The sequence below is a fragment of the Cebus imitator genome, unplaced genomic scaffold (genome assembly GCF_001604975.1).
Source record: "Cebus imitator isolate Cc_AM_T3 unplaced genomic scaffold, Cebus_imitator-1.0 Scaffold145, whole genome shotgun sequence".
In the NCBI taxonomy this organism is placed as follows: Eukaryota; Metazoa; Chordata; class Mammalia; order Primates; family Cebidae; genus Cebus; species Cebus imitator.
Window position 1 is genome coordinate 4,424,341 of NW_016107460.1, and position 11,029 is coordinate 4,435,369.

General features: G+C 65.6%; 1 protein-coding gene across 5 annotated transcripts in view; it reads right to left on the reverse strand.

The window, feature by feature from the left end:
• Positions 1-5,488: 5,488 nt before the first annotated feature.
• MORN1 (MORN repeat containing 1) overlaps positions 5,489-11,029 on the reverse strand; it is a 68,624-nt gene continuing 63,083 nt past the window's right edge. For 3 of the 5 annotated variants that reach the window (XM_017542657.2, XM_017542660.2, XM_017542658.2), the window contains 2 exons: positions 8,379-8,428; positions 5,523-5,822 (listed from right to left, as the gene is read on the reverse strand). In XM_017542657.2, the coding sequence (XP_017398146.1) occupies positions 5,626-5,822; positions 8,379-8,428 (247 nt within the window). In that variant the 3' untranslated portion in view covers positions 5,523-5,625. Of the gene's footprint in view, positions 5,823-8,378; positions 8,429-11,029 lie in introns of all 5 variants that reach the window. The other 2 variants (XM_017542656.1, XM_017542659.1) reach the window with 2 other exon arrangements.

Consider the following 11,029-nt stretch of genomic DNA (forward strand, 5'->3'; position numbering starts at 1 on the left):
GGGAACTGCAGCTCCGCCCAGCTCGGGGTGGGGGGGTCCCCTGCCGACCCCGCCCTCTCGGAAGCTCCCCGCCGGGGCCGGTGCTTTTCTCCTTTTCTCTCTGGGGCGCGGCCTCCCTGTTCTGCTCGGCTGGGGGTCCGTTCCCAGGAAGAACCACCGCCCCCATACCGGCCCGCCGGCCCTAGCCGGCAAGTCGCCCCCTCCTCCAGCCCCTCGCTACAACCCGCAGGGACCTGGGGGCCTTGGTGGATCCCACCCCAGGAGACCACGAGACCACGAGACCCGGGCAGCTGGCTGAGACCTGCCCCTTAGAGCCGTTTCTCCTGCTCACCTGCCGCCTGGCTCCCTGCCGGCCTCCTGTCCCCCTCAGGCCATCAGGATGGGACCCCCAGCCCCACGAACCACACCCATGCCCTCAGCAGTGGGCCTGAAACCTGCCCTTCCCGCAGGGAGCCTGGCTGTGCCCCAGGCTGCTGCTCCTGCTTGGAGCTCCCTGGAAGGAAATGCCCCCAGGCACTGAGGTTCCCTCCAGCCAGCCCCCATCAGGGGCACAGCAGGCCTGTGGCACCCAGCCCCTCTCCCTCTGCCTGGGCACGGCTTCGGAGCCCATGCTGTGCCCTCTCTCCGGCAGGTGGGGCCCTAGCAGGTGGCACGAGTGATGTGTGGGGTGATGAGGACCCGGCGGGGTCAGGTCTGGGGCAGCGGGACAGGGTCTCCAGGGCTGGGCACTGGGAGCGGGGGCAGAGAGCAGGTCCTAGCTGGGACAGAGTCCTGGTCTACTCCCTCTGGGGCCCCTGGGCTGTGAGGCAGGGGTGGGCAAGGCCTGGACCCTTGATGGGGACCCCTCCCTGGCTGTGGTCGACCTCAAGAGCCAAGGAGGCTGGGGGCTGGGGTGGGCAGCTCCCTCTGATCCCCATGGGTCCCCCACAAAGGAGGTCCTGCAGACTAGGGAGGCCCTGCTGGCCCGGGACCTGTTTGGAGCCCCCCAGCTGGGCTTCTGGCTCTGGTTGCCCCAGGCAGGAGGGGCAAATACCAAGAGGGGGGTCCAGTGTTTGCCAGAGTGCCACTGCCAGGGGCCAAACTGGGGGCAGAGCGGGCAGCCAGGCACCACCCTGGCCCCAGGTGGTCTTCCCCAAGGCTCTCTGAAGGGCTAGCAGCTGCCTTGCAGGCCCCAAGCGGGGCCCTTTCATCAGGGCGCAGAGCCTGGCCTTCCTGGCTGTCGCTGTGCCCGGAGGCAGGACTGGAAGGGGCTGGAGGTCTGTTGTCAGGCCTGAGGGGTTTGCTGAGAGGTGGTCTTGCTGAGCCAGCCCACAGGCCCAGAGGCTCCTGGCTTCCTGGGCCCAGACCTGAGTCTCCCAGGGAAGGCCCCCCAGGCTGCACAGGAACCAGCCTAGGGGGCCGGGCACTGGCCCTCCGGGAAGCCCTGCCTGGGAAGGGCTGCTCTGCACAGCTGCCCTCGACACCCCCAGTCGCCAGGAGCGAAGACGGAGAGGCTTTGGGTGGGGATGTCCACAGGCCAGGCGGGTCCTGTCTGGCTCCCGGCTGTGGCCTGGCCCCGCTGTCCTCTGCTAACGCCAAGAGGCCTGGGCCTGGTCTGGAGGGTGTCCTGGCTGAGGCCTTGCTGAAGTGGGGTGAGGGAGGTGCCCTTCCCCCCGTCCCCATCCTATCTCTGTGTGTCTCTGTCTGTGTCTGTCTCTCTGGCTCACAGACTCTTCCGTGGCAGCACCTGGCGTGACGCCCTCTCTCCATGTCATCTTTGCTCTTTAACTGTGGGTGGGAGGAACGGCCGATGCTCCCTTGTCTGCGAGGTCAGAGGACAGCAGGGGCACAGGGAGGTGCACAGCGCTGGCACCGGGCACTCCCTCCCCAAGACTCATCTGGGGGCAGGAGGGGGTGCTGGCTGGGGGTGGGGACTCCGCCTCTGCCATAGTGTTCTTGGGAGCTTGCCAGAGAGCCCCCACCTGGCCCTAGCCTCGGCTTCCCCGGGGCGGTGCCAGCAGGCCCTGGTCTCCAGGCCAGAGGCAGTCATAGCCCCTACTGTGCCCACCAGGTCCAGGGGCACCCAGCAGAGCCCCTGCCCAGCCTGGGATGAGGCCTCAGCCCAGCTCGCGTCCACCTGTGTTGGCAGCCGGGTGGTCACATGGCACAGCAGCCCTGGCACCAGAGCGGGTGTGTTTCCACCTCCAGTACCACAAGCTGTCTGCCCTCCGCACCAACATGCAGAGGGGAGCTGCCTGAGAGGCCCAGGGAGCCTGGAGGACCATGGCCGCTTGCTGCCAAGGCCTTTGGGAGCGTGTCTGCCACTGGCCCATGCCCACAGCTCAGTGATGCCGCTTGGCCTGAGCAGGTCTGTCAGGCCCCTTGGCTGGGAATCGGTGCCCAGTCCCAGATCAGGCCCAGTGAGCAGGGGCTGGCAGGCTGAGGTCAGCCCATGGGCCCTGTCCTTCCACCTACCCCACCCCAGGCCCGGCACTCAGGGGCTGGTCCCCGCCAGCGAGGGCAGGTGATAGAGGAGGGTCTTTCACGGGGGAGGGCGCGCCCCAGAACAGGGCTGTGTGCTGGTGGGGGATGCACGTGGGGGGCTCTGGGACTCTGCCTAAGAGGTTGCCTGGACCAGACAGACAGGCCGGCCTCTGTGGCCTCCCCAGGGCCACCAGGACCAGCAGACACAGAAGCCAGGGTGAAGGGACACGGGAGGCCGGTGTTCCGTGGCCCGTCCCGAGGACTCTATCCCCATGGTGGGCTGTCCGAGGGAGTCCTGGGGGAGGGTCGCCGTCCTTGGGTGGGGCCTGGCCTGCCGCCACCTCAGCACCTCTGGTCTCTGGACGCTGCCCCTCCCCCCGCAGGCCTCCCTCTCCCACCTGGCTCCTCCCTCTCCAGGGCAGTGTCTGAGGCCACGAGGCTGTCTCCACAGAGCCTCTGCCCCCCAGCTTTTTTTTTTTCCTTTTTAAATTCAAATTTCTACGTATTTTAACTTCTGGATGTGGTGTGAGGAGTGGGCCAAGCGGGGCCAGGCGGGAGTCCAGGCAAGGCCCAGGCACTGTGGCCCTCCAGGGCGGCTCCCCGTCGGCGCCGAGGGGCGCTGGCTGGAAGAGGCACCCCTGACCCTAGGAAGCCACTGCGCTCTGCTCCTTCCCACGGTCCCCAGGGTCTGTCCTGCTGGGAGGGGCAGGGGGAGAGGAGCTTGGCCAGGAGGCTACCTGGACACCTTCTCAGGCCCTCAGTGGCCCTAGCCACCAGCCCAGGGGACACCGATGCCTGCCCCGGGGTTTGCTGTGATCCCCAAGGAAGCTGGCGGCCCCAGGCTTCTGTGTGTGCAGAGAGCTTTCAAAAAGTCAGCCTCGATGGCGGTGCGCGCCTGTCAGCCACAGAGAGCCGCTGAGGTGCAGCCCCAGCCCCGCCGCATCCCGTGTGGGGAAAACAGCCCTGGGTTTCCCGCCGTGGGTTTTGTGACTTGAAAAACCAAGGATGCTGATTGGGAATTAAATCCCAAAGGGCCCCTCTTGACATGCTGGGAAACACAGCAGCTGCTGCTCCCAGCAGTTTTTTTCTTTCTAAATTGAAACATCATTTTCTATTTTTCTTGTGACAAAATGTGGTTTCATCCTGAAGTGAAAAAAAGCTACAAAGCGGTTTGCCAAATGTAAGGGGCAGGCCCAGGTGGGCGCTGCTCCAGTGCGGTGGGCCAGGGTCAGCGTGATGCGGTGGCATCTGCCCAGCCTCGCCGACGTCTCCCTGGACCCCTGGGAGGCAGGTGACCCAAGTCCAGGCAGTCCAGGAGCCTCCCCTCCGACGGCAGAGCCAACCCCAAGGGCAAAGGACAGTGTCAGAAGCGCAGGGCACCCACAGGGCCCCCAGGGACCAGAGGCTGGAGCTGTGGCCAAGCAGCCCTGGGCAACGGGAGCCTTGAGGACGCCGCATCTGGAGACGCAGCCTTGCCACTGGCTCTGGGCTCTTAGAAGGTGCAGGGGGGCAGCTGCCTCCTTGCTGTCTGGAATGGAAGCCTGGGTATCTGGGGAACCTTTGGGGATGCCAGAGCCCCCCACAAGTGCTCGGCCTCAGACTGGCAGAGCTCAGAACCAAGAGGCCTTGGGGACACTCTGTGCTGGTAGAGGAGGGAGTCCCATCGCTGTAGCCCCAGTGGCCTTCAACTTGTCACCTCCAAGGATGGGGGCTCGGCACCCCATGATCTGGTCTGGTTTCTCCCAGACCAGTGCCCTCCCCAGCCTGCCCCTCTACTCCCGGGGCAGACGGCCTTCCTCAGCGTATCCACCACCCTGTGCCCAACCTGGCCCCAGCCAGGCTCTCCCTGAGAGCTCCCCAGGCCCCCACCATGGAGCACCCCAGCTCCTGGGCGGGTCTTCACCCTGTGTGCCCCGTGTTCCTGTGCTTCTGTCAACGCAGCTCCTTTGTCCATGGCTGCCCGTTGCTGGGCGGAAGCACCTGCCTGTGCAGGTCTGGAGAGAGACGCAGGCCGCAGCCGGCCAGGAGATGGGCGAAGCGCCCGGACAGTGGGAGGCTGGGTCTGGCCCAGCACAGGGAGATGGGTGCTGGTCATGGAAGAGTCGGGGACAGCGGCATGGCCCTCACGCCGAGGGAAGCATCGGGGGCCTTGGCACGGGCCTGGAGCGGGGCTGGGGCTGGGCCCTGGATGGCCTCCTCCCCAGGGCTCCAAGTGGGGTCCCTCTGAGTGGGGGGCTGCAAGGACAGGGGTGGGTCTGAGGAGCTGCCGGGAGAGGCTGGGAGAGCAAGGGTCTGAGGAGGCTGGCTCCCTGCCCAGCGCTGGGATGGCAGAGGGTGAGACCAGTCAGGCTGCGCAGGCCCCAGGTAGGCACGGTGAAGCCAGGGGCCAGGGCAGGCACGTGGAGCCAGGAGGCAGGTCTCTGCCATGGCCGCCTTCTGTGCTGATTGAGTGGCCGGTGCCTGTGGGCCACCTCAGCGCCCCTCCCCATGACCTCCCGGCCCCTCTCAGTGGCTGAGGGGCCCTCTGGAGGCAGCTGTAGAATGCCCCTGACCGTCCTCCCTGGTCAGTGTGGGGCGGGGGGTCAGGCAGGCAGGACACCTGACTCTCGCCGTGGGAGCCCATCCTGTGGGCAGGATTGCCTGGAGTGGGTAGTACCAGGCGGAGGTCGGGGCTGGCTGGCTGGGCTCCACGGCAGAGCTCTGTGGCAGGCGACAGAGACCCTCCTTCTCAGCCCCAGCCCGGCAGGGAATTCCGGCACCCACCACAGCGGGGCCTGGGAACAGGGTGGGTGGGAAAGACGTACTGGCCTTAAAGGGTGCCTGGGGGACGGCCGCAGGCCTGGCCCGAGGCACTGAGACGAGCCACCCTATGTGTCCCGCCTGCACCCTGGGCACCCCAGGGCTCTGCGAAGAGCAGGGGCCGCAGCGATGAGTGGCGGCATGGGCTCCCGTCCCTCTGTGAGTGTGCGGGCGTGTGGGGAGGGCTGAGCTGCTTGTGTGGGGCCCAAGGAGCAGTGCCCTCCGGAGCCACCACTGAGCGTTTTATTCAAGCCGGCAGCTGCAGGGCTCTGGGCTGTCCGCGGAATCGGGGAGCAGGGCCTGCACGCAGAGGCAGCGTTTCCTTCTGTTCACACCGAGGTGGCCACCTGTGGACACGGGGCCTCACTGAGGCACTGGCGGCTCTGGGCTGCAGCTGTACGTGGCCTGCCGGCCACCTGAGGCTTCAGCGCCTTCTTCCAGGACGTGGGGCCGCTGGGCAGAGCTGTTCGCGACGACCCGCAGGTGTTTGAAGGCGGTGGGCAGCGTGCGCCCCAGGAATGGCGGGGTGGTCACGTCACGGATCATGACCACGTACTCTCCTGCAGGGGACGGGCTGGGCTGGTCCTCAGTCAGGCTCCTGTCCCCCCCCCTCCCTGGCCTCAGCCCTGTCTCGTGTCCCCACCGGCCCCTGTGCCCCCGCCCTGGTCATCTCTGCCTGGGTTCCGGGATTCTTGGCAACGTAACCACAGGACCAGCCACTGGACCAGGCCTGGGGTGCTAGACGCACAGTCGGCGTAGGTGAATAAACCGATTTGGGCGAAGCAAACCAGCTCCGACCTCAGGCCACAGCCCAGCTACGGCCTCCTGCTCAGAGGCTGGTGAGGACGGAAGTGACCCTTGCCAGGCAGCCGCTCGGGGGCCCCTGCTGCCGACCTGCTGCGGGGCTCCTGGGGCATTCTTTTGCAAATACTTTCCTACCTTCTTAGGAGAAAAATCATTCCTTTCCTCCATAAACTGATTTTAAAAATAATGAACCCTCCAAAGGCGAGAGCTGTCTGGTTTGCTTTCGAAGCCCCCGGCCCAGCCCCTTCCCCGCACCGCGGCGGGCTCTCTAGGTGGGGTTGGGGGGCGGCCCTGCTGGGGGGACTCGGGAGAGAAGGGAAAGGACTTTTCCTTTCACAGTCTGTAAACTGTCTGGAGAGCTTCAAAGTTGGAGAAACCATAAAAAAGAAAATAAGAAATAACAAAAGTGAGGTTGCCATGGAAACCGTCCTCTCCCGTCCCCGGAGCCCGTGGGGCTGGCACTGGAGCGTGGAAAAGGCGCCGGGCTGGCCCGGGCTCACACCAGGAATGCCGCCGCGCTGAAACGGGGCAGGAGTCGGCTCACACCGCAAGGCAGAGACACATTCCAGACGCCGCCGGCCTGGAAAACGGCGCTCCCTCCCCGAGCAGAGCGGAGCGGCGGCCTCCTCCGGCCGGGCCACGGGCACTGCCGCCTGTGCGCTCCTGGGCTGAACTAGCGCGAGCCTCGGGGCCTGGGGCCACATGCTTGGCCCTGAGTCAGTTCCTTTAGAAAAAAACAAGGTCTAGGGGGACCTCGCCAGGGGGCACATGTTCTGCAGCCACAGCGCAGTGGGCACCGGGGCCAGCCTCCCTGGTGGGCGGAGGGAGAGCCGTGCATGGCAACGCCACGGTGTTTCCAAGCAGCTGGTTTCTAGGTGTTCCCAGGAATACAGCTTGCCCAGCGGCAGCCAAGGCGCTGGCCGGGGCCGGGAGAGCTCGGCAGGCAGTGACTGAGGAGCCGGGCCACAAGCCCCATCTGACCCCGCTCCCGAGGCTGGCAGCCTGGCGGACGGGAAGGGCAGGCGGGACGGGCCCTGGCTGGCAGCCACAGTGCGGCAGGCTGGGCCTTGACGGCCACGGGATCTAGCCCTGGGCCAGCTCTCACCCGGGCCTCGGCCGCAGCTGCACTGGAGTGGCCCCACATCCATCTCCCTTTGCTCCTCACCCCCAGAGCTGTCTCTGCGGAGCTCGGAAACCCTGGGTGGGCAGGTGGTGTTCTCCGGGGCTGGGGGCTGCACAGAGCCGCCGGGACCCAGCTGATTCTTGTCGGTGTGAGATGTCCCCGCCCCCCACCCTCACCTACCTGCTCCTCCTGGGATGGCCAGGATGGGGCTGGCGCGGTGAATGGTGTGAGGGCTGCTCTGGGACCATGGGGGACGCCACCCAGGACCCAAGCCCTTGCTGGCTGCAGCCCCAGCTACACCAGACCGTCCCCCCAACCAGGGTGGCTCCGCTTGCCTTCTGGCTGCACCAGGAGCAGTTCCATAGAGGCATCCAGACCCCAGCGAGCGGTGGGCCCAGACCTCCTAGCCTTTGGCTCTCCTGCCAGAACCCCAGAGACACCAGAGGAAGGGTCACTCTCGCTGGCCCAGGGTTCAGAGAGGCTCTGCTCTCCACCAGGCACCCTGCCAGCCACTGCACCCGTGCCCTGCTGGGGACCACGCCTTGGTGTAGCCTAGGCGCCCTGGCACTCCGCCCCTCAGGCTGTGGGGGGAGCTGCCAGTCTCAGGCCGTGGAGTTGAGCCCCAGGACTGCGGCTGCTGGAGGAGGCCCCATGGCCTGGGGGTCTGCACCTGAGCCTCCTCCAGGCCCTCACTGGGACCCTCCTTGCAGTCCCCACAGCAGCTCCCGTGCCAGGAGGAGCCTCATGCCCAGCCCAGGCCCACCAGGCCCCCCAGGCCCTGCCGTCGGCCTTGCTGGGAGCAGCCCCTCACGGCTCAGCCACCCTGGGCCTTGGCAGCTTCCCGCAGCTCCCCTCAGCCTCCAAGGCCTCTGCGCCCTGTGCGCCCTGCCCCAGGCTTTCCTCCCTGCTAGGATATTCCCCACATCAAGGGCTGTGTCAGCCCAACTTCACGTCTTCCCGGACCATCCCCCTCAGCAAGCCACCAGCCCCTTATCATTCAGGCCCCTGGGAGGGCCCGGCTCTCCCACATCTCCACCTGCTGCTGCGGCCAAGTGCCCCCAACTGTTGTGGGGATGGGGTCTCACTGTGTTGGCCAGGATGGTCTGAAACTCCCCAGCCCTGGACTGTGGCCTGTCGCCTCTCCAGAGAGTGGTGTGGCTGATGACGCAGGTGGGTCCCACCCACCTACCTGGGTATGCTGCCGCCGCAGTCCGCTCCTCCATGGCTCTCCCCTCAGGCCTGTGGAGACGACACAGTGAGGCCCCTGAATGCCCTGCCTGGGCCCCCAGGGTGTGCTGTCCCCAACCTGAACCAGGGTTAATGATGACAGGGTGGACCGGAGTGGCAGGACAGCGGAGATCTGTGAACCCCACCTCAGGGCTGCGGGCGGGACGGGGAGCCCCCCATGTCTGCCCCCAGCTCTCTGCCCCCCCGGGCCCGCAGCCTGCATGGAGCAAACGCTTTCTGTTTAAATCCTTGACAGACTCGTGCACTTGGAGCAGGAGTGGCACCTACCATCCCACTTCCACAGGCTGCTCACGAGGGTGCAGCCCGGAAGATCCTGGAGGGCAGGGGAAGCCCCAGGCCCCGGGCGGATGGCGATGCTGGAGCCTGCAGGGAACCATTAGGAGCGGCGGGAAGTCCCAGCAAGAGGGACCAGGAGGCCCGGTGGGGCACGGCGTCCCCTCAGAGTGCCAGAGGCCCGGTGTCACCTGGGGGGCATCATGACTGGGAAAGGAGGGCCCAGGGGTCCGCCGGGGAGACACTTGGGGCCCCGGCTCCTTGAGGGGTGCCGCTCCCACCCAGAGGCAATCTTTAGGGCCACCACCCACCCGGGTTTCTGATCTGCAGCAAGTGACGCGGGCCTGCTCTTCCTGCCTGGACGGTGCCTCGGGGACCCTCGGGCCGGGGTGGGGCTGCAGCCAGGCGGGATTTGGGTCGGGGTCCAGGTGGGCCCTGAGGACGTGGCCGTGGCCCATCGAGGAAGCAGCCTCTGCCCACGGGGAAGCTGGGCCGGCCGCAGGCTCCTCTGAGGCTCCGCTGCAGGGACGGTGGGGGCGGCTGGCTCGGTGCGGACTCCCACCCTCCTCCGGCCGTGAGTGCTGCTTTCTCTCTCTTTCCCTTCCCCTTCTCCTTCCTTCCTTTTCTCTTTCTCTCTCTTATTCGCTCACTCCGCTTTCACTTCTCTCTGTAGCCAGGGTCTGGCTCTGTGACCTGGGCTGGAGGGCGGTGGCACAATCACAGCTCACTGCAGCCTCCAACTCCTGGGCTCAAGTGATCTCCTCACCTTAGCCTTCCAAGGAGCTGGGGCCACAGGAGTGTGCCACCAACCCTGGCTAATCACCAGACTTTACACCACGTGCGTCACCACCCCCGGCTAATTACAAACATATTTTTAGAGACAAGGTCTCACCGTGTTGGCCAGGCTGGTGTCAAACTCCTGGGCTCGGGAGAATCCTTCCACCTCGGCCTCCAAAAGTGCTGGGATCACTGCACCTGGCCCTTATTGACTCTGTCGCCCAGGCTAGAGTGCTGTGGCCTCATCATGGCTCCCTGCAGCGTCAACCTCCCAAGTAGCTAAGGCTGCAGGCATGTGCCATCATGCCCAGCTAATTTTTAAAATTTTTTGTGGGGAAGGGGTCTCACTATGTTGCCAGACTGGTCTCAAGCCATCCTCCCACGCTGGCCCCCTAAAAGCGCTGGGGTTACAGGCGTGAGCCCCCACAGCAGAGCCTGCCCCGATGTTCTTTCCGCGTGAGGCCTCAGGTGCGCAGGGTGGGCTGTGTCGGGCGTCACCATCCAATGGCCCGGGGAAGCCCTGACAGGCTGGTGCCGTCCCACAGCCTCTCCCCCCTGCCCCCTGTGGCTGGCCCATTCCTGTCATTTGAGGCTCAAGGGGGTCAACAGCCCACCCAGAGCTGGGTCAGAGACAAGGGCTCCTTGACTGGCCAAGTTCCTACCCCTCAACAAACTTAAATCCTACAGCCAGCAACTGAATGATAAATAATTAAGCACAAAAGACTTTGAAATGACTTCATTCCGAGTGGGGAGAGGGGGCCTTGGCTTGGCCCCAGGACCCATGTGAGACGCTGGAGTGCAGGCGAGGAGGGGAAGCGGGGTGAATAATTCAGCACCAAGAATAACTGCAGGCTGCCAGGCTGCCAGCCTCAGAGAAAGCAGTGGGATTACAGGAATCCTGAGAGTTTTACAGAACCCCCGGGGCTTTGAGAACACGGAGGCAGAGCCAGGAAGGAGCTCAGGAGCCTCAGCCCAGGGAGGAGGTGGCGCGGGTTCCCAGTCATCGGTCCCACAGACAGCGAGCAGGCCCGAGGCCAGTGTCGGCAGAGACCTGGGAGCTGGGCACACGTGGGGAGGCGGCGCAGGAGCCCTGGGCAGTGGGGGAGTGGGCATCTGGGTACCCACTGCATGCCTGGACTGCACCTTCACGCGGGTGCCGGCCCCTCACTGCTTTCCCTCATGAGCCCAACACCGGCTGCCCTATGGCGTTCCCAGTGAGTCCACAGCACCCTGGTTCTGCCCGAGGCAGCGGCCACCGACGCATCCTGTTCCCTCCTGACCTTCAGAGGCCTGGCCTGGCAAGGACCCGGCAGTCTTGGCCTCCGCCTCAGGGTCAGTGTCTGGGGGCCTGGATTAGGACACAGCGGCCCGAGCCTCCCCCAGGGCTTGTGTGTGGCTGTTTACAGCACTGAAAGTTTTAGGCCTGTGCTGCCTGTGGACTCGTGCTGTGGATGCAGCCGGGCTCACACAGAAACACAGTGGGAGGCGTGGACTCGTGCCGTGGATGCAGCCGGGCTCACACAGAAACACAGTGGGAGGCGT